This window comes from Canis aureus, chromosome 1 (assembly GCF_053574225.1).
Source record: "Canis aureus isolate CA01 chromosome 1, VMU_Caureus_v.1.0, whole genome shotgun sequence".
In the NCBI taxonomy this organism is placed as follows: domain Eukaryota; kingdom Metazoa; phylum Chordata; class Mammalia; order Carnivora; family Canidae; genus Canis; species Canis aureus.
Window position 1 is genome coordinate 62,798,287 of NC_135611.1, and position 24,252 is coordinate 62,822,538.

General features: G+C 33.2%; 1 protein-coding gene across 2 annotated transcripts in view; it reads left to right on the forward strand.

Moving 5' to 3' along the window:
* The window catches only part of CLVS2 (clavesin 2), an 88,961-nt gene extending 64,961 nt beyond the window's left edge, over positions 1–24,000 (forward strand). For both annotated transcript variants that reach the window (XM_077901971.1, XM_077901979.1), the window contains one exon: positions 417–24,000. In XM_077901971.1, coding sequence (XP_077758097.1) covers positions 417–504 — 88 coding nt within the window. In that variant the 3' untranslated portion in view covers positions 505–24,000. The remainder of the gene's footprint in view (positions 1–416) is intronic.
* The last annotated feature ends 252 nt before the right edge of the window (positions 24,001–24,252 follow it).

Consider the following 24,252-nt stretch of genomic DNA (forward strand, 5'->3'; position numbering starts at 1 on the left):
CACCCCTCATAATGCTCTTTAGGAGAGGAATCAAGGTTCTTATTGTTTCTATTTCATTTCTCATAACAGTAGTTTCACTGTAATAATTTCCTACTTGGAAATGTTCTATTATCACAGATCTGTCCTATTCTATAAATTCTCTGTGAAGAGGAGAATGTAAGCCTATTATGGTACATTCAGAAGCCTTTGCTGTTCATTATTCTATTTAGAATTCAGAGGGGATTTTTTTTCTTCCTCTGATGCAAAACCCAACGTAAGTATGCCCCACTCTAATTTTTCAGCATTCTCAGTTCATAAATTCCTTGATAAAGGGAAGATAATCCACATCTCTGAGACAGGTAATAATGGAGAAAAGACAGGGAAGGGAATGTGATTATTTGATAATTACTCACTGACATTGGCCTTATCATTTCCAGATCCCAATCGGTAGTGGATCCTACAGTATTAAAACGCATGGATAAAAATGAAGAAGAAAACATGCAACCTTTGCTCTCTCTGGACTGATAACTTCTCTGCACTCCCCATGGATTAGAAATGGAAGGTACTTGTTTTCAGCAACAGGGACAGCACTGTGGAGGAATGACCAGCTGGAAACTTATTTATTCATGTTAATGTAGCATAATATAAAATAAGACATTGGGCTTTCCCATTTGCTTGAACCATGGGTGCCCTGGTCTGGAGTTAAAGAAAAAAGAAAGTCAATAATTTATTCTGTAAGTGCCAAGTTCTTTGTAAATATAATGTAATCTTCACATCAAGTTTGTAAACTTTGGTAGTAACTGAAATTGGAAAAGATTGGCTCATGAGTCCATGCCAGTGGTATGAACTATAACAAAAAAACAGAAAAGACACGTACTCAATGGAAGCTAATTAAATGTAGCCCTGTTTCCTATGAAGCCATATTTCAGCTATCATAGTGATTGTTTCAATGTTTTTCTCTGAAACTGTCATATTCCAATGTACTTTTAATGGACACAGGTGACTAGATGATTCTAGGAAATTAGGATGATAAATGTAAATCCTGTCTAGCGATTTTCATTTCACAGAAAATGTGTCCTAGTGATTATCACTGGCCTTGAATTTTGGAGAAAAGGAATGGCAGAGGAGCTGAAAAACTAAACACTTGAACTCTTCTATGTTGTTTAATTCCTGGAGTCTTGTGAAGAGATATGTTCCCCAGATTAAGATGTGGAATTCTGAAAGAGAGTGGATTTTTTTTTAAACTGCTGTGTTCACAGTATGTCTTTCATTTGAGACCCCATTGTATCCTTGTCTGATGTACTTAAGAACATTTCCCCCCTAAAATCCTTTGACCAAGAGAAAGAGAACTCATATGTGAATAGTGTTCTGACAACTAATTTTGGATATAAAAGTTGCCATGTGTAAGGGGCTAATTTCTAATTCTTGTGCTCTGGTTGCAAATATATATACATACATATATGTATATATATATACACACACACATATATACATATATATGTATATATATTCACATGCACATATATATATTTTTATTGAGCTCTAATAAATCCTTGATGTGACAGGCTTATAAAATAAATCATACATATTCAATGATCTTACAGATGTTTAAATAATTACATGAGATGCTAACTCTGGAAAACTATTTCCACTAAAGTTAATGAAAATGAAGTATAGTGAAATAGACTTTCAGTGAACCTATTTTAAGGGAATTCTAATTTAATTTGTAATGAAATCTTGAATTTGTGCCATTTTAGTGAATAAATTTTTCCTTCAGAAAACAACAGGTCTCAACATAATGTAGGTAGTATCAGGTGACCAAGAATAATATAATTTCTCTCAAATTCAAGTTAATTATCCTAATGAACCTATAAGTACAGATTTTCTTTCCAGAAAAGATTGAAAGAACATATTGTATCCATAAGACATAATGCATCTGAGGGCATCTGAGACAGCATATTATAGCTTAAATCTAGATGTGGAATCCTTATGTTATTTAGTTTTTATTTCATAAAAATCCTGCAATTATAACACATTTTAAAAATATTACTTTAAATTTCAAATTCCAGTGTGAAAAAGCAAGATTTTTACCACCTTTTCAGAGTGGTAATTTTTGAGATTGAAAATTTACCACTAAAATATTCTTTTGAAAGAAAAATATCTCAAGGAGCTCTTGGAAACCGATAGAAATAAATGTAACAGCCTTTATATACTTTTTAGCCAAAAGCTTCAAAAATTCCAGTTATAATTCTATACCAAAAATCTTAAAATCAAGATCAGTACGCCAATCTGCATAAGTATCGCAAATGGACTGTTCGGTGTTTGTAAAAATGCATAAATATGCATAAATAATATGATTGAAATGTACCTTGAAAATGCCAACCTCAAGTTAAGTCTGGAAGAATAACAACTGTCAGGTCCTCTGCTCTACCCATAAATATTATCGAGATTGGAGTGAATTGGGGATAAAAAGCCACGGCAACTCTTATCTCTGTAAGGACCCTAACCACAGGATTCTTATATTTTTGCCCAGCTGATATACATTTTATAGTCTTGGACTTTATATACAATAGAAGAAAGTGTTCAGCAATACAATGCATTAGTATAAACTAGAAACAAGGTGCAGGATGATGGTCAACTTTTCATTCTCCCATGTTTCTCTTGATACACACTGTTTATTGCCAATTTTTAGACCAGCTTCAGATGTCAAGCAGCAGAGCCAGCTTCTTTTCTCTCTCGTAAGGCTAGTGTCATATCTAAAAATAACCAGAAAGGCATATTGTATGAATAACTATTCAATTATAAGTATGATTCCCACTATCTCCCTTACCCAACATTTGGAGACTTTGCATCCTGTGGCTGTGCGTCTGCTCCTCTTCAAACGAGCAGTTGAGAGTTGGCTGCATTGTGTAAAATATTTTTAAACGAATGAACAAATTACGACGATGATGCCTTTTGAAATTGCTTTATCGAGTTCAATCTGTGAGTAAACTCATTGGCCAGAAATGTTTTTGGAGCTGCTTAGTCAAGGGATATTTGGTCAACTTTATAGATTTTCCCTTCCGTCTCAGCTAATTAGCACCATTTAGGGATTTCCCCCCCTAATTTAATTTCCTGTGTTCTGTAGTTATGTCTATTGTCATGTAACTTAGTAAATAAGCACTCCTGTATGTCAGTTTAATTGTGATGGAGTCCTCTTTCTCTCTCTGTCTCATGCGCACGCATGCGCACACACAGCTGTTGGCCATAACGAACATGCCTATTTTGAGATCTACATTTTCCATTTGTAGCTGTCTTGTCACTGAAAATATGTAGACATCAAAGAATTACCACATTTGATTTGGAACAAGCTAGTAGTCGCTGCTTCTCTCACCCTGCCTGTTTTGCCAGCTCCTTCTTACATCCTTTCTTACTTCCATTGTTTCAGGGGCAGCTGCTTCCAAAGCTGGCGTAAAAATAAATACCTTTACTCTTATTGTCAGTGATATTTGCCTGATATCTTCAAAGGAAGAGATTGTTGTGAAAATACACTCTAAGAAATGTGAAGAAGTGCCTCTTTAAAAATGAGATAAAGCAGTGATACCAGAATGTGGATTCTATTGGTAGTCTCTTCTGGAAAATAAATCCATGCATCTAAATCAAAAGGGTGAAATATGAGTACCATTCGAAGAAGGATCATTGAGGCCTTGCCTGGAACATTCTCCTACAGTATTAAGTCTTTATCGTGTCAGTTCAATACCGTAACTGGAGCACGTTATTTACAAATCTGGCATTAGGCTAAAACAATACATGAGTCTTTACAAGGAAGTGTTTAAAGTGGGCATGCATGATTTCTTTTATTTCAAGGATAGTTTGCATAGTGTAGGCAGATATTCCTTAAGTCTTTTCACAGAAAATGCTGGTCCACTTTACAGGCCTGAAAAATTCATACATTCATAAGCAGGAAAGCCAAGCAGCTAGGTTCTCTTTCATATTGTTAACTAGGTCACATTGTTAAATTAAACATTTGAAGTTTCTGGAATATTCCTGAGGGAGCAGAGGTCCCTCTGATGCATCAAGAAAATGGAGCATTGTTTTAGACCTTGGGGAACATGTTTATTACTCACAAATAGAAGCCCTTAGAGCCATGGCAGTGTATCTTCAGAAATCGACTTCCTTTCCTTCTACAAACAACCTGAAGGTTTATGGATATGCCTGTGGTCCTTTAGAGGGATTATATCAAGAAAACTTACTGAGAGGCTATGTACTCTTCTGTTGTTTTATCTAAATGTCTAGCTGGTCTGGTTAGTTAAAATCTTTTTAAATTATTTTGTGTGTATTTATTAATGATTACTTGAAAAGTTGCCATCAGCCATGAGGACATTTTAGAATGATTTTCCACACACAAAGTAAAAGGAGCAGAGCTCTGGCATGGTATTTGAACTTTCAGATATAGTATCCACATTTTTTATATCAATAAGCTCATAGGCATATATTCCACTTAAATATGCTATGTAGATATATGGCCTAAGAAATAGTGGTGCATTTTAAGTTTATGAGGCCATTAGATCATGTAAGAATCAGCAAGTTGTATGAAATATATTGGCATGAAAGTAGATTGGCTAAATTACCAGGCTGCATAATTATCTTCCCTAGTGAAAAGAATTTGTTTTCTTTGTTTTAGTTGGAACAAAACTGATTTTCAATAAGCACTACTTAGTATTTGAAAGGTGACAAATAAGTAAGAATACAAAAGGAAGCATGACTTTGAAACATTAATATCATGATCATAATGGCTTAGAGAACATAATTTTTCATAAATTCAAGTTTTGATTTGGTAAACATCCATACATTAACCCACACATGGAGATACTGTTATGAAGTCTATTTTGTGATGAGTGTGGGATTTTACTCCTTTGGATTGTGGGGAAAAAAAAAACATTTAAGAGCAATTCTGTGGATTGAAATAGCCAAATTGTACTATTTTTCAAAGATGGAGGGTGCAAGTGATACTGCTGAAATTAAAACAAAAAAAAATAAGCATAGATTTAGATGCAATGAATGCATTTTTATAGTAGATAGTGGACATTGTTACAATGAAGAAGGTGGTTGGTCAGTATTGGACTTAGTTTCAAGTTTCAATACAAATATTTGTGTCCTTAATGATGTTAATGCATTTATTCTGTCAAAATTATTTTTGTGGTGAATGAGAGGGACCTAGATGAAAATCAAAATAAATGTTAATGGAACTTTTAAGAGTGAAAAAATCCTTAACAATTTTAAAAAATTGCAATGGGCTATAATTGGTTTACATATAACAGAGATTCAAAGCATTGTCCAGTTTTCAGTTTTCAGACTTATTTAAAAGATAAATAAAATTCCAAAACCAAGTAGTTTTTGTTTTCAAAACTATGAAAAAAAAACAAGATGTCTAAGAGGTACTTCTACAAGTCCTTGATAAGAATACTAAGAACACTTGTTTACTATTTGAGGGAGCTCTTTATTCCAATACAGTATTATAACTGGTATGATATAATTTTTGAATAAATATACATTTCTGCTTTAAAAAAAGCATTCATTTTGTATTTGGTGAACGTTGAATTTGGTAGTATTGAATCTGTTGCACCTGTAAAATGCAAATTTCTAAAATGTCATCTAAAAATGGACAATATTTTTTAAAGAAATTTTAGTTAGCTATTTTGGTTAGAATATCTGAGATTTTCTGACACGTCTGTTTGGAGCTTAGCAATTCACTTAATCAAAATGTCATTTTTAGTATTCTATCACTTTTAGACAAGATTTCAAAGGATGGTCTTAATGAAGAAGTAAATCAACTTTTAAGTTCCTTATGGCAATGGGAAGGATCAGTAAATAAAATTTCATTTTTTATGTAAAGTTATCACATATGAAACATAAATTCAAAATTATAAAGAAACATCGATTTAAATCAATTCTATTGGGCAGCCCCGGTGGCTCAGCGGTTTAGCGCCACCTTCAGCCCAGGGAGTGATCCTGGAGACCCAGAATCGAGTCCCACGTCGGGCTCCCTGCATGGAGCCTGCTCCTCCTTCTGCCTATGTCTCTGCCTCTCTCTCTCTCCCTCTCTCTATCTCTCATGAATAAATAAATAAAATCTTTATTAAAAAATAAATCAATCTATTAAAAATACTCCAGTATTTTGAAAACATACTTTCAAAATATTTTTTTTACTTACTTTCAAAATATTAAGTGAAATTAAAGTATTTAGCCTGACTTGAAAAAAAAAATGCTTAACAAATTACGCATTTGTATCTGTGAAATTCCTTCATTCCTGTAGATGAAAAGTCATCTAATGAAGGAAAAGAGACATTTATCTAGAACCTTCTTTGGTAGACTTTACAACTTTCTCTGGCTCAACTGCAGATGATTTCGCACAGCAAAGACATCAGCAACCCCCGTCTCTGAATTCACTTCTCTCAGAAAATAAAAATGACTATACTCTCTTCTCCCTCCTGCCTTTTTTTTTTTTCTAACTGGATTCATAAAAGTATCAGACAGAAACCATAAACACTCGGCTTCCTTTTGAGAAAAAATGTGACATTATACACATCTAAATACAATTCACTGGTTGCATAGGATTAAATATTTGTGTCTTGATTTATAAATTTTTACCTAAAAGTTTCTCAAAAATCTATAAGATTTTAGTGCTAGAAAATTCTGAAATGTTTTTTGGATCTACCATTTATGGAGAAGACCAGTAATATCCATCCCTTCCTTTAGATGTATGAAATGAAACATCTCATATTTAACATTTACAAAGAAACAAACTTCTCTTCTTTCCCCCTGAACTTGTTTCTCCTTTAACTTTCCCATCTCCCTAAGTGTTGCCTTAATCTTCTGGGTTCCAGAGCTCAAAACTTTCCAATCATCCTCTTTCCACCCCCCTCTCTCAAAACTACATAAAAAATCAGCGAGCTCTTACTGTGGGCTCTTCTCCAAAATGTAATATCCATACTCTGACCACTTCTCTAACCATGACATCACTACCTGGTTTCAAAACTTCAACATTTTCCACCTGGAATATTTTAATAATCTGAAAATGAATCTCTTTGCATCTGCCCTTTTGCCCTAAAGTGGATTTATAATAAGAATGAGCTCAGATCATTTTACTCTTCTCAAAACCTGCAAGAATAAAAAACCAATGTCCTTATAATGGAGAATGAGGAGGTTTGATAGAAAGTCTGTAAGCACCAGCAGAGCAGAATGGCATATTTTCTGATTGGTTTGGACTTTTTGGGTGTAAAATGCAAAAGTAATTGTTAAATAGTTTAGTCTCTTGCTTCTAAAGTTCTACGTAATATACCCTCTTACCCCTGACCTTGGCTTTTCTTAGAGATTTCTTAGGAATATTTCTCCTACTCATTATTCTCTTGCCAAATTTCCATCCTTGCTGTGCCAAGAGTTTGCCAAACATTCTTCCAGCTGAAAACCTTTGCATTTTTGTTCATTCTGTCTCATTCTACACCTCCCTCCCCCATATCCACATAGTTTTCCCCCCTCATTTCCTTCATCTTTATTCAAATGTCACCTTCTTAGAAAGACCTCTCTGAATTTTTCTATTTAAAATTACATGGTTCTTTATACTTCCCTTCTCTGGCCTATTTCTTCCCCATAACTTTTATCACCTTCTAACACACCAGATAGCTTATTTATTTTGTTTATTTTACTTTTTCCTAATAGAATACTAACTCCACACAAGCAGGGAGTTTGTCTGTCTTATTTACTGTTGCATTACTGGTGCCTTAACAGTGCCTGGAATTTAGTAGCAAATCCAAAAAGATTGCATGAAGATCTATAATTTGTTTCAGCATGGTATGTTATGTAGTAGCCAGTAGTATGCATTTAAGGATAGTTTTTTTCCCTTAATAAGAAACATCTTTTTCCTTATTCATTTCAAAGAGGGAATTTTTCCCTCTCTGATGATGGTGGAAACATGAACCAATAATTATATCCCCATGCTTCCTCAAATCTGGTCTCTACCCTAGAGCCTTAGTTTTATATTAGTGTTTGAGCTCTGTCTTTGGAAGTTACTCTAAGTTTATTGGCCCCTTTATCTATAATATGCATGGCTTACACTCACTTTTGGAGAGGCTACAAAGACAAAAAGTCATTTTGAGCTCAAAACCATAGTAATTGTTCTTCATTGATTAGCCTTGTTCATACCGATTTAAAATTTGCAGGAAGTTGAAAAACCGTAACTCCTCCAATACTGGAAGGCAGAGTCAGAGAAAATGCCAAGATAGTTACTTTTGCTGGAAAGGAGAAAGAAAAGAAGAGGAGGGGGGTAAGAAATTGTGATCACTCCTTCTCTGAAATCGTTATAACAGAAATGAAGTTCTTTGGTTCTTCTGGTGATATTAGAAATACATATTACAACAATGTAGTCTGGAAACACTTTAACAGAAGTCATATCAGTTGTGTTTTATATTTGATATCTTTCTAAATTTTTTACTTTGGAGGCTGATAGTTCTGGTACCACATGACAGGAACCGCTCGTGTTCACATGTTCTAATTAGCTTTCTCCCTTCTCTGCATTTTGATAACAACTATCATTTTCTGAACCTAAAGTCATATTTGTCATCCATGACTATCCCCATACTCCCCCCCCGCTTCAATTTGGGCTGACTTCACCATAATTTTAGTAGCCAAATACCTTAGATATTGGTTCTTGGTGTGATGTGTTGCTGATTTTTATCCTTTGCAGTTTATCGTCTCATTCTTACCAAACCTATGTTATTCTTTTCCCTTCACGACCCCATGTCCCTTTCCCTACGTTGGAATCATTCAAGCTTCCAGCCTTACCATCTCCTACTATGTCTTCTACTAAGAAGACACTGAAAATAAGTGTGATGTTGAAGGTGAAGTTGAAGAAGGAACTATAACCTGAAGAATAAGACTAGATGTTGAAAATGTTTTCAGAAGGCAATCAGTCTTTCAGTGGCTTTAAAATGGGGGACTGTGTAGCCTATGTAGATTATGTTTCTTGCCAATTACATAAATATATAGCAGTTAGGGGTTAATGGGTAATTTGGAAAACCTTCTATAGAGAAGAGATTAAATGGCCTGTGCTTGGGGAAAAAGAATTTTCTTACTTTTTTGATCTTTAACCATGTGGAGGGCATTTGCCTCTGTGACCTCCTTTTTTGCCAGTCTTCAAGAATGTGTTTAGCATCACTTCAGAAATAAAGGGTTCAATTTCAAGCATACACAGTGCATGTCATCTTCTACCAAATTTTTTTTAATGCATTATTTTTATGATTGAATCCTAGGAATATATTCATTGGTAAATTTTATTAATTCTATCTACTTCTACATGGATTTAGAAATTTTGTAGGTCCTCTATTATATTCTTAAAACCATAGTATTAATGTTTCACTTCTTGTTGAGGTTATTTCTGTCCCTTTTGATCTCTGAGGATGAACGGGCTTCTGTTAAATAAAATGTCACTAAATGAAATTTTGGATTCAGAAATGTGAATGTGAATATATCTTTCAATCTTTTTATCATAAACTAAATTCCTGTAAATTTAGAAGATATAATAAATAGCTATGAATAAATTTGTCATTAAAATATGGAGACATGACATTGGTGTTAGTATTTGGGAGTATATAATGCTTTCAAATGGATTGTAAATGTGTGGGCATGTTATAATGTTATTTTGATTTATTCTTGATTCAATCTAATATATTTGATAAAATTGGTATAATTCCAAATCATTATAAAGGCACTTCTTATGCCTTCTAGAATAACAGGATAGAGAGACAAGCCAGGGTCTGTTATAGTCTACCCCATTAAGCCATGGAGTGAATGATGACTTCAGTTTATTTCAATATTAACAAATATTTATTGAGCACTTCCTCCACCCCAGTAACTGTTCCAAGTTCCAGGGATATGGCAGTAAAACAAAGCCCCTGCTCTTCCACATTCTAGTGGGGAAGACATACAAACAGCAGATAAGCAAGTTATATACGGTCACTTGGTGTTTTAAGTGTGATGAAGGCTTATCTAGTTTAATTTGTGTGACCTCTGGCACTCTCTCTCCTCATCTGTAAAATGGGCCAATAATTGTATCAACAGTGTGAACTAATTTTTGATACCTGGCCCCTTCCTTTTCATGGAAAAATGTAGCATCATCTTCTCATATCCATGCTGTGTTGAGGGTGACTATTAGGGTTTTTTGATTCCTTCTTTTCCGCTTAGGCTGGAGGTAGTTACTAGGGCTGTTGACACTCAGGGGTAATGCAGCTCACAATCTGCTTTTTGAGGTGGTCCAAAGGTCCTGCACAATTTTCAATTTTGTCCCTTTTGAGGCAGATTCTTTACTACTCTAACTCATTATAACTGAAAAACAAACACATCAGAAAAGAAGGCAAAGAGAAACCAAAGATAAATTCAGATAGACTGTATGATTTAATCTTTCCGTTTCATCTATGATTTTCCCTTATCCACAGAGAACCACAAACCCATTGTTTTCTGGAACAAATTTGGGTATATTCTATGTACCACAGTTAAAGGAAGCTCTGACCATTGTACTTCCAGAGGTGCTAATTTAGATAGTATTAAAAAGATTATTTCCTCCTGATATGTGAAACTTAATGAGAAGTTTTGCTTTTTATAGCAAAGTCATATTATAAAATACCTAATGAAACTCATCATGGGAAAGTTTCAAAATATGGGTAGAGTAAAAGACACCATTAATACTCATTATAACTCATCTAGGAGGAGCCATGAGTAAATAAAAGTTTCTCTTAAGAAATATAGAAAAAAAAAAAGAACAGCAAATAACTTCCATCTTAAGGAAACGTGGAGCTTCTCTATTTCTGTTCACATAGAAAATCAGGAAAATGTCTATGTTAGGGCAGGCTAGATGGCATGTTAATCAAAACCGGAGTTATTTCACATACAGTCTTTTATAAAGAGGTATTTAAGGACATCAACAACTGACTCATTACATTTATGAAGGAAAAACATAATTTATTATGGTCATAATAAAACATGTAGATTCTAGAAACAGGAAGGTAGAGACACCCTTCAGATTGTCTACTTTTGTGAACTTGTTTGTTTATGGAGTCTCTATACACTTATTTCCCTTATTGATTATATATGGAGGATTTTAGTTGGTCTCAGAAAAAAAATAGCGATTTTTACACAACTTATTTACTAAAGGGTAATTGAAAACATTTTCCTGGAACAAGGAATTTTGAACCTTATTTTATCACAATTGCTCTTTTGTCATTTAATGAGCATTATAGGCATGTTTTAACAAACTTTTCTCAAGAGTAGTAAAACAAACTATATACTTCAAAATTTAAACAAAAATCTAAAAATATGTGACTATACATATTTTTAACTTGGAATAATGATGAGAATATTTACTAATTGTAAACATATTTGATTAATGGAAACTGACAGATTATTATTAACACTTGAATTAAAAAACACACACACACACAAAACAAAAGAAGTTTTATTATTATCCTTCAGGTATGGCCCCCTCATCTGAACCAAAAACTACCTCTGTTCTTACATCCCTGAGAATAACGGATGCCACTACTGGAAGATCCTAGAGATTAAATAATCTAAATTGCTCTTGTTATTAGTATATAAATGGAGACCCATAAATGGTCTATCTTGCTAGATGTCATACAATAAATTTAAGGTAGAATTGGTTCTACCAATATCAGTCCAGTGATATCGTTGTTGCTTTTAATAACTTTCCCCTTGTTCTCCTAACCCTTTTTCTATTTAACTCGGTTCTACCTGCATATGAACCTGTTTCTTTTGCACCATACTATTTACCGTGCTTGGAATTCTCCACCAGTATTATGTTAAGTAAACATCTACTCATTCAAAGAGGGCAATGCTCAGGGATTTTCAAATTAGAGACAGACTGTACATATCCACTATTCCCAAACTTTCAGGATCTTTGCAATCAATAGCTTCAGGCTAAGCCCAGTTCTACAGGAAGATGAAACTTTATCAGGCCTATCTCTAAATAGTCATTTCATGAAGCCAGCGATCATGGTTAGAAGCATGTGTTCCTTGATTTCAAGAAGAAAATGGGATGTGGAGCATCTCAACACAATTACTCCACTTAGCTCTTGACCATCTTCTCTACATTTGTCAGTGAGTTAAGGCAAGTAGGACAGGATGTTACTACCGTGATAGCTGCCAAACCACTGTGAAGATATATAGGAAAGCTGTGCTACTTTTTGGGAGAGCTTCCCATGAGTCCATTCAGGTGTTTCCCCTACTGCACATTTATGATGTGCAGTTCTCATAGAGCTTACTACAGGAATTTTGTGGACTGGAGTATTTAACAGATTGGATTTTCTGAAATCTTTAAAAAACATAGAGTTATGGATCTTAATAAATTGGCTAATCTAAGCATAAACATTTAAGTCAGTTCACTAAAAGGGAATAAAAAGGCTCTGCATTTTACTTGAGATTATTTCAGCATTTCCTGTTGTTGAGTTTGGAAAAGGGTGGTTTGGAATTACTTGGCCACTATCATTTTATGTGACTTTTTCACTGCTTTTTTATGGCTTTTAAAATAATGTGTGAAGACATTGTATTAGACACACACTGAAAATATAAATGATACACAGAGTCATGCTCTCTTAAAATAATGAATTTTAAAAAGATGTAGTATTTTAAGTTGAGACTGATCTATTTAAGATATGATTTCTCTTTGGGAAAATAAGTTATGATTAAAAACAGCATAGCTCCATACATCATATCATACGTTACAATAAATTTCAAATATATTAGTAATTTCAAATTTAAAAAAGGGAACCACAGAAGTGTTGGTAGAAAGCATGAAAGAATGCCTTGATAATCTTGAAATAGTCTTTTATACTATGATTCAAATTCCAGAAAGTTTTAAAAAGAAGGATACATTTGACTAAATGAAAAAATGAAATTAAAAAATTTTGCACGGAAAAAAATCATAAGCAAAGCCGAAAGGCAAATGAGAAACTGGGAGGACTTTCAACTTACAGACATAGAGTCAAGTTTTCTAATATAGTAAGAGGTTTCTAGAAATTGATGATAAAAAGGAAACCCAATAGAAAAATGGGTAGTTGATATGATCAGATGGGTCACAAGAAAGGAAATATAGTATCTTTAAAAATATGAAAAAAAAATGCCATACCATACTCAAAATGAGAGAAATAGAAATTCAAACGATGGAGTAGTTTGATAACATACTCTTTCTCAAGGCAGCTATGAGGAGATAAGCCCTTCTTATATTACTTTTAGGAAGGATGACAATTTGGCAATATATATCAAAATTACAAATGGGACTAAACTCCAGCTACTCTTTTGGGGATTTATCCTTCAGACATACTTGCACACATGAGAAATATTTCATAAGATATATTCAAATATGCTTCCAAAGATATCTATAGGATAATTGTTTGCAGGAACAAAAATTTGGGAAGAAAAATCTTAAAAATATATGATATATCCATGGAAAAGATACTATGTAGATCTAATATAATCTGCTTAAATAAACAAGAACACTATACAAATCTAAAAAAAAATGAGTAAATGCTTTATGTGCTGGAATAGATTTCTAAATATATTGTTGAGAAAAACAGCAAGGGACAGAATATTGCACAGAATATGTTATGGTTAATGTAAAAAAGTGGAGTGGGAAATAAAATATTCATATTTGCCTATATGTTATGAAAATGCGAAGAATATAAGGGATTAATAACATTTGTTGTTTGGAAATTGGGTGGATTAAGACAAGGGTGAGAAGGAAATTTTTATTTTTCACCTTTCTACATTTCTTTTTATTGTTGAACTTTGTGAATGTATTATTTATTGAAAAATCAAATTTAAAAAGCTTAAGATTTTTTATTGTCTCAAAGCATTTTGACATTGCTAATAGTTACAATGTTTGCAGTACAGAATAAAATAGAATAGTATAGAATAGTACAGAATAAAGGAAGGAGCACCCATGTGCTGACCTCTCAGCCTAAGATATAGATCATTTCCAATAGTTGAAATCCTCCTTTATGTCTCTACATGACGCCCTTTGATTACTGCTTAAGGGTAACTATCTTAATTTATGTTGACAGTTAATTTTACTTTCTCTATAGTTTACCACTTATGTGTATATCTCTAAAAAACATAGTTTTGCAAATAATTCATGTAAGATTGGGTTATCTCTTAATTTGAATGTCTGACAGAATTTAGTTAAAATGATTTGTGACTGGTAGTTTCCTTATGTAGATATTTAAACTTTTAATCCTATATCCTCAATGACTTTAGGACTTGAAGTTTCCATTTATAGTTGAGTCTGTTTCAGTTACTGTTTTTCTTTTTCTAGGAATTTGACCATTTTCAATGAAGTTTTCAAGTTGATTTGCATAAGTTTTATAATAATCTCTACTTTTTAACATACATATGCTGTGTTTGTATTCATCTTCCCTTTCTACTCCTCAGACTATTCATATATGTCTTTATTAGTACTGTCATAAACCTTTTTTATATAACTTTATAAGTTATGAAGTTCACTTGAAACTCTATTGTACCTTTGCTTCCTATTTCATTAATTTCACTATTTTTTTTTTGCCTGGTTCTTTGTGTTAAATTTTGTGAATCTTGTCTTTTTAATATAAATTTCTAATTTGGGTTTAAACTATTAATCTTTCCTATTTTCTAATAAAAATTGTTAAAGCTATGGATTTTTCTATAGGAAATGATTTTTTCCTCTTTTCTTTTTTCCAAAATATTTTACATGTTTGCCTTTCACATTTAATTCTTGACCTCAGTGGAATTGATGTTTCCATGTAGTGAATGATGGAGATCGAATATTGCTCTCCTCCATCAGGTGTCTAACAGTCTTAGGTAGTCCTAGCTCCATTCACTGCTCTGTGTTTCAAATGCTCCAGCCTTAAGCATTTATATTTCTTGTACCTTCAGTAACTATTCAAACCAAAACTTTTGGTAAAATAGGATTTGTAAAAGGTCCCAGGTCAATGGCTACCATCAATCTTTGAAAGATTTTTTTTTATTTTTAAGTAATCTCTGTCATCAATCTTTGATATCCTTCTTTAGATTCTCACACCTGGCTTATATTTATCATCTGAGGATTTCCCTTACTGTATTGCCAGTTTAGCATTATTTAAATAGTCTTTAAAAAATATAGCATTTCTACTTGTTTTGTAGTGGGAGGAATTGCCAGAGTATATACATATCAATAGTGCAAAAAGTCTTTTAAATTGATTGCCATTTTAATAACTTTGAACTCTAGCAGAATAGATCATTGGAATAAAAGCCTAATTTAGTTTTTTAAGAAAGGTACATTGTAGGAACTTTGCTATTCCCTTTGTGATACATTTTTTTTTCTCGCTAACACTTCTGACATGTGCTTCAATGCAATGTGTTCCAATACTGCAAATTAAAGGAAAGGAAACAAAATACTATGGCATAGGAAACTAAATATCTACTGATCTAATAATAAATATTCTAGACATTATTGATGCACATTAATTAAGGTATTCCATATTGGTTGGAAGTGACAGTAAGTTTCCTTGTAATAACAATTTCTTTGTCATTTATTTTCCTCTTGCAGATAATTTATGTATAAGCCTAGGCAAAAAAGCTCTCAGATTTTACTCTTCCATAATGTGAGGCAGGATTTTCTGAGGTCTTGGATACACAGAAAGTGTACAACAAGTACTCATTTCCCTTGGATACCTTCTCTTTAAATAATCATATAGCAGAGATGATATCCTTCCAGGATTATAGGAGGAAATGTTATGGTAACCAAGATATGCAAGTGAGATTCTTTCTATCTCTAAATTTTTTAGCTTTCATAAACCTCCAAGTTGTCTTTAAAACAGTTTTTAACAAAGTCATTTTATACCTTTCGGAATGGGTGGTCCAGAATCAAAGTCTGTTTCTTTTAAGATTCATCATTTGTGAACCAACATAAAACCCGAAGTTTCTGAAGTTACTCAGAACCTAAGGTGACTTTAAATAGCTCCCTATGATTATTTTGATAAACAGGTTCAAAATGAGTATTAATAATATGTATGGATTAGAACAACGTATACGTTTTTAGAAATTGGGAACAAAGAAAAATAACCATGTAAGCCATGATACTCTAGAGTAGTTGTTGGCTGTGATCTCTCAGGTCAGACTCTTATTTAAGTCCTTTGTATTAGTTTACTAAGGCTGCCTTAACAAAGTGCCATAGATTGGGTAGCTTAAAAGCACATTTGTTTTCTTACCATTCTGGAGGCAGAAGTCCAAGATCAAGATTTTGGCGTGTTTTGTTTCTTTATGGGGCTTCCCTCCTTGACTTGCAGATGGCTGCCTTCTTGCTGTGTCCTTACATGGTCTTTCCTCTGTGGACAAATAGCCTTGGTGTTTCTCCATGTCCCAATTTCCTTCTTTTATAAAACAGGAGTCAGACTGGATTAGAACCCACCCTGAAAGCCTTATTTTTCACTTTATTACCACTTTAAAGGCACTATCTCCAAATGCAGTCACATTCTTTGGTACTGGGGGTTAGGGTATTCAATAGAAGAATTCAATATAAGAATTTGGAAAAGGGGGGACATAATCTTATACTATAACATCTTTGCTTATCATCAGGATAATTAGACATCAGGATAATTTTTTAAAATCTTCTTTGTACTTATTAAGATTGTTGTGACTATTAAAAAATAAGAAACATGTAAAACACTTAGGATAGAGCCTGGTAAATAACAAATGTTAGTTATTAGTGTTAATTATTATATGATGGAAACTTTCTATTTTTACATTTAGGTAAAACATTATAAAATATGAAGTGTTCTGAAGGTGTCATTTAAATATAGTGGGTTTCTAGTGTCTCTGTATTCTATTTTTTGATTGATATTATGGTTAGTTGTTTTATCCATTATCGAAAATGGAATATTGAAGACACCAATGCTTATTGTTGAATTCTCTATTACTTCCTTTAATTCTGTCAGTATTTACTTCATGTATTTTGGCACTCTACTCTTAGATACCTAAAGGTTTATAATTGGCATGTCTTCTTGAAGGACTGACCCTTTTATCACTGTAAACTGATCTTAGTATAAAGAAGAACATCTATAATAGGAAGTCATAAACTCAGTGCCTCTTTTGCTCCAGATACTTTTTTTTATTTTTTATATTTCTATGTGTAGTAGCACTTTTCCAGGCCACTAGTCCCCATTTGAAGAAAGAGGAAACTATTACAGTGCTTTTGGTCAATGTTTCCTGCCTTATAGACCAACCATCCTTATGTGCTCTTACCACTAAGCAACTCATGCCCTGACAACAGGGAGTACAACTTACCAAGGGTGAATAGGGAGTTGAGAAATAGCAACAGTGTCATGAAACTGAACTAGAAGCCAGAGAACACCAATGCTATTCTGTTTGAGATGAGTACTGTTAAGCAATGTTGAAAATTCTGACAAAGTCTCAAAGTACTGATGAATGTTAAATAATATCGGTTAATCTGTTTACTATCAGTATTTTTTTTAAGTTTTTATTTAAAGTCCATTTAGTTAACATACAGTGTAATATTAATTTGGGTATATAATATAGTGATTCAAAACTTCCGTACATCTCGTGGTGCTCATCACAAGTGCCCTCCTTAATACCCATCATCTATTTAACCCATCTCCCAACTCATTTCCCTTCTGGTAACCATCAGTTTGTTCTTTACAGTTAAGACTCTGTTTTTTGGCCTCTCTCTTCTTTTTACCCTTTGCTCATTGGTTATTTCTTAAATTCCATATGTGAGTAAAACCATATGGTATTTCTCTTTCTCTGACTTATTTCACTTGGCATAATATGTCTAGCTCTATCCATTTTGTTGCAAATGCAAGATTTCATTCTTTCTTATGGCTGAGTAATATTCCATTGAATCACATACCACCTCTTCTTTGTCCATTCATCAATTGATGGATACTGGGCAGTTTCCATAATTTGGCTATTATAGATAATGCTGCTATAAACATCAGAGTGCATGTATCCCCTTGAACCAGTACTTTTTTCCCTTTGGGTAAATACCTAGTAGTGCAATTGCTGGATTGTAGTTCTATTTTTAACTTTTTGATGAGCCTCCATACTGTTTTCCAGAGTGGCAGCACCAGTTTGGATTCCCACCCAACAGTGCAAAAGGGTTCCCCTTTCTTCACATTCTTGCCAACATTTCTTGTTTCTTATGTTGTTGATTTTAGCCACTCTGACAGGTGTGAGATGATATCTCATTGTAGTTTTGATTTGCATTTCCCTGATGACAAGTGATATTGAGTATGTTTTCATGTGTCTGTTGGCCATCTGTATACTGTCTTTGGAAAAAAAATGTCTATTCATGTTTTCTGCCCATTTTTAAGTGGATTATTTATTCTTTGGTGTTGTTTTACAAATTCTTTATATATTTTGAATATTAATCCTTTATCAGATATGTCATTTGCAAATATCTTCTACCATTCCATAAGTTGCCTTTTAGTTCTGTTGATTGTTTCCTTCACCGTGCAGAAGATTTTTGTTTTGTGTAGTCCCAATAGTTTACATTCTGCTTTCAACATTATCAGCAATACAGAAAATGAAATTAGACTAAAGAGACAGAATATTACTTTACCTTAGCTATTATTTAACACATAGCTTATTCTACTTTTTAAATGTCCCTAATAAACATGGAAGAAAAGAATATATTATGTGCCAAGTAGTTTTTTAGCAGAGAGAAGGTATTTTTAACTCATGCTTCACTTTGATGAAAATTAAGATTTTTATGAAGATGAATTCAGAGTAGTAAGGGGAAGGAGCAGGATTCTAAAACATGGTTATCTAGTGCTGAAGATATTTCTACTACAATTTTCTGCTACATAAAAATATCTTGAAATTATCAGAAATTAATCAAGATATTCTGCTTTTTAAATAATTCTAATTAATAGAAATTTTGTAACATAACGTGGTATAATGTGCAGCTTATCATGCATGTCATATATAACATGTATTGTATAATCCAGACAACTAGATGAATTGTTTAATTGCTGTTGAAATTAATTTTTGTCATTTTATAGTAATAAAAAAACCTCATCTCTGTTACATTTATTTAATGCAATGTGGTTTTCAAGATTGGCATATTTGCAAAATGTGTCAATAAAAAGAAAGCATAAGATATAGAGAATATCTTATAAAACAATATTATCTACGTATATTGAAGTACTTTCCGTGCAATGTAAGTGACTGATGATATAAAAGACCTGGAGGGCAAATGTCACTATTTCTATGTCAAAGACAAAAACTAAGGGAAAGATATAAGTTGAAAATAAGAATGGACATTCTCAAAAAGGAGATTCATATTGGAAACACATTATCTAAAGCTACTTGGAAATGATCATCAGAAGTGGCTTCTAATGTTCCTGACAACTGAGAAAAAATATGGCATGTATTACATGTGTTAGAACTTTTTAAAGACTTATTTTTAATCAAAAGCATTTTATAAAAAAAGGAAAATGTGAGAAACCTACTCTCTGATGACTTACACTTCATGAATGTTTGCTTAAGATACATTATGATCTCCATTGAGTGGAAAATGAGGACACTGGAAGGGTCTCTTGCTCTCTTCTTTCACAGGACAGGTTTGTTGATGAACATGAGAAGCACTTATATGCTCTTATCTTTTTAAATTTTGGAATATCTGTTATATTCACTTTATTAGTCTGATCCTACCATAAACTCCTTAAAATGACATAGAAAAAAAAAAAAGATGTTCAACAGATTTCTGGGAATACTAACAATCGAAGCAGATTTTCACTTTGTTAATTATATTAACCAAATGGCATCTACCAGTCTCCCAAAAGGAAACAAGAACAGGAGTTTTGAAAAGAAAAAGCAGCAAAAATAAGTAAAATAAATTTTGGTTGATTTTTAAGTTTTTTCCTGAATGGTCTCTTTCTGGAATGAGAAGTAAGAAATTACATAGACTGAATCCTTTGATTCTGAGTATAACTAGGTAAGTGATACTAGGAGCAGATGACCTGGGAAAGTGCTTAGAGAGACGGTCTGTATGGGACACCACAACATTACTGACATAAATTGGAAAAATTTAAATTGTCCCTGCTCCCAGTTTCAAGTAGTGGAGATAAGGAACATTTCTTGCTACATAATATGTCAGTTGGGATTTATTTATTTTATTTTGCAATTTGCATGACAGCAAAAATTTGGCAGCCAGGGACAGCCAGCTGAAATTCTGAAAATAAATAATTCATGATGCTGTACTGTTTATGGAAAATTAATCTGAATTTTAAACCCTTTGCTATACCTCCCAAGTGATATCTGAATAGAAAAAATGTATAAAAATGCTGAAAAGAAAATGGAAACTATAGAACAGTTATTTAATTTTTAAGAATATAAATCCTGCTTTGTCCAATTAAAGTAAATCACGAAGTAAATCTATTTTATATATATATATATATATATATATATATATATACAATATTTATAAATAGAAAAGAAGAACTTCAACTTAGAGAAACAAAATAGAATGATCACAATATTTTTAAAATCCTTTTAAATGGATAATTGAGCAAATAAGAAAACAAGGGAAATATTCAAGATAAGAAAGTAAAAGTATTGAAGCTCCAGAATCATACTGGGTGGTGGGTTTGTGGAATGAGGGAGGAGTTAGAAGTGGATGGAGGAGATTGCTATTCTATTTCCATCAGTTTTAAAGGTTGAATGAGGGTTTGGATCCAAGAAAGAGATGGTAAATTAGAAATAAGATCCTACACTCAACTAGGCCCCCCAAAAGGATATGCCTTCATGAAAAAGAATAGAATAGCTACTTCACTAGGGAAATTTACCCTCATAAGGAAACTTATAAGTATTACTTATAGTATTTATACTATAATAACTTATAAGTATTACTCTCATTAATAATGAGAAAAACAACAGTCTATTCATATGAAGCAAAAGTATAAAAATATACCTGAGGTTGGAAATCACCAAATTTACCAGGTAGAAAGTAAGTGTCTCTGCTGAAAATTCATAACTGTGTGGAATTAAGGTTCCAATTTAAGCTACATGAGTGGTCTAGAAAACCATAATCAGAAATAACATTAAAAAAAAAAAAAAAGTCTTAGGTGGTGGTACTTCTGGAATGCCTGGAAAAAGAAAAGCACCAACCACTCTGGAGGGACATACCAAACTTATGTTTCCCAGGACTTCCATACAAAGGGATCTTGCAAAAAAGTTCATAATGCACAATCTAAAATCCATGAGGAACCAAATTTACCATGAGCAAAATCATAAGATACAATAAATAGTAACAAGGATATCACTTCCCTTAAAATTTCAGACATTAGAACTATCAGATAAAAATTATAAATATGCATCCTACCGTATTTATTTAATATTTAGTATTCTTAGTGGATTCACACACCTTTTGTTTTTTAATTCAATGGATTAAGAATTTAAGTGTGAAAATAAACCTTTAAAATTTTAGAAGGAAAATATAGCTGAATATCTTGATGCGAGGGTTAGGAAGGATTTCTTATGCTTCGCCACCACCACCACCAAAAAATTTTAAAGAAAGTCATATATTTGATTATATTAAAATTAAAATTCTCTATACAGCAAAAGATAAACTTATTTATTTATTTATTTATTTATTTATTTATTTATTTTAAGATAAACTTATTTAATCATAAACCACAAATATATTTATTTATGATGAGATAGAGACTAGCAAAACCTATTTGCAATGAATATATCCAAGAAAGGATTTGAATTTTTTTTTTTAATTTATTTATGATAGTCACACACAGAGAGAGAGAGACAGAGACACAGGCAGAGAGAGAAGCAGGCTCCATGCACCAGGAGCCCGATGTGGGATTCGATCCCGGGTCTCCAGGATCGCGCCCTGGGCCAAAGGCAGGCGCCAAACCGCTGCGCCACCCAGGGATCCCCAACAAAGGATTTGAATCTAGAATAAACTCCTGAAAATCAATAAGAAAAGGCAGAGAATGCCATTGAAAAATGAGCAAAGGATTTAAGAGAAAAGAAAGAAACTTTGGAACCTAGAATCTTGGGGAAATTTTTCCTCCTTTACAGTTTCTAGAGAAAGTTTTGAACAGGCACATAAGATTTGATACAAAAATTTTCCTTCAAATGTTATTTGTAAAAACCAACAAATTGAAAACAATGTAAATGTCCATCAAGAGAAGAATAAACAGTTCCATTGTGCTATATTCTACTATTCTACACTGGAGTGCGATAAGACAATTAAAATAGCTGCAGCTACATATATAAAAGGAATTTGGACATTGACACCTATATTCTGAGGCCATTTATATGAAATTTAATAATGAGAAAAACAAGTCTATTTATATGAAGCAAAAGAATAAAAATATCATACTGAGGGTAAAAACCACCAAATTCAAAATAATGATTATTACTTCTAAGAAGAAAAGAAGGGAATATGATCAAGTAGGGATTCACAGGGGCTTCAAATATATCTGTAATATATTTCTTTTAAAGGAAATTATCTTAAAGTATCTTCTAAGCTTTAAGTTGGACGAGTGCCTAAGTTCCATTTTATTATTCTTTACATTTCCTGTATGTTTGAAATATTATTTCAGTAAAAGAAAGAGAGATTTTTTTTTTATCCAATTCACTAAATAAATGTTGGTTTTATAATTAACTGATGTGTTGCCGTGTTTCCCAGGCCCTGTGTAATTCGATTGCATTAGGCCCAGGTCTACCCTTAGGATGAACGTCATACTTCTTGGAAGCGACCTACAGAATGATGTCCTGCTATTTTGGTGTTTGACTAGACAAGGTCAGGGAGGTTGATCTTTTTCAAATGAATAATCTGCAAGGTTGTTAAGGATTGAAACGTATTCCTCCAGATTTCTTCTATTGAAGTCTTAACCCCTGTTATAACTGTATTTGGAGATACGGCCTTTTAAGAAGTGATTAAGGGTAATAGATGATATTGTAAATACGGGCCTTGTTAGGACCGGTGTCTTTATAAGAAAAGAGCACCAAAAAAGAGGCCATGTGAGGACAGAGCAAGAAGGAGGCTGTTTGCAAGTCAACGAGAGAGGCCTTAGGCAAAACCAAACCCAGCAGCACCCTGGTCTTTGACATCCAGCCTCCAGAACTGTGAGAAAATTAATTTTTGTTGCTTAAGTCATATAGTCTGTAGTATTTTGTTATGGCAGCCTTAGCAACCTAAGGATGCTATTGAAACACAAGAATAAGTGAGATTGTAAGTCCAGAAATCAATTGAAGACCAGAGGAAGAAAAATTAACCTAAGAAACTGAAAAAGCCCGAAGAATAGCAAGGGGCAAAGTTGTTAGCAGTATTGGATTGGCTAAGACAGATCGGAAGAGACGTTCAGTGAGCCATGGCCTTACTCAAACATCACGTGATTGCTAGCATGGGTGAAAACCCAGGTGTAAATCCCATCTACAGGTAGAAATAGATTTTGTTTCAGCTATTGTGTGAATAGGGGCTTTGACTTTTGCACTGTATTTGTACTATTGTTTTGGGGTTTTTTTGTATTATTGTTAACATAATGTCCTATGAATTTTGGCATATTAGCAAATCCTCTGTGGTTTGTGCTCAATGACTTAATTTGAAGCCCGTTCACATTTTTAAAAACCACAAACAAAAACAAAAGACAAACAAATAAACAAAAGCAAACACCACACCCAGGTTTTAGGTAGACAATGGGTCTAGTTAACGCCAAAGAAGTTAGTGTTTGAGTTTTAAAATAATATCTGTATTTTTCATTTACTGCCTCTTCTTGGACATGAATCGTTTCTTGTCTCTATTCCTTTGGATGAGTGGATTGTACTGAGGTGAAAGGGAAGGTAAGATATAAAGGGTTGTGCTGTGGAGAGTTAAGCCAGAGGAATGACTAAATAAAAGGAAAGAAATGATGTTAGCCACACTGGATTTGTATGGAAACAATGTATGGAATATCCTTAATAATATTATTACTTTTTGAACTCTCATCCTGTGCCTGGTTCTTTGTTTTGCCTCTTATATACTGGATTCCACTTAAGCCTTAAAACTACTCCTAGACTCTGAGAATAGACAAAATTCTCCAATGAGGGAAACTGATTTTGTGACATCAATTTATGTGCCCAAAGACCCTTCCCTGATAAGGGTAAGTTCTCTCTGATACATAAACCTAGGTCTTTAATCACCACAAAACACTGTTTTGCACAGAGCAGATACCCCTCTTAAGGGATTACAACATGAAG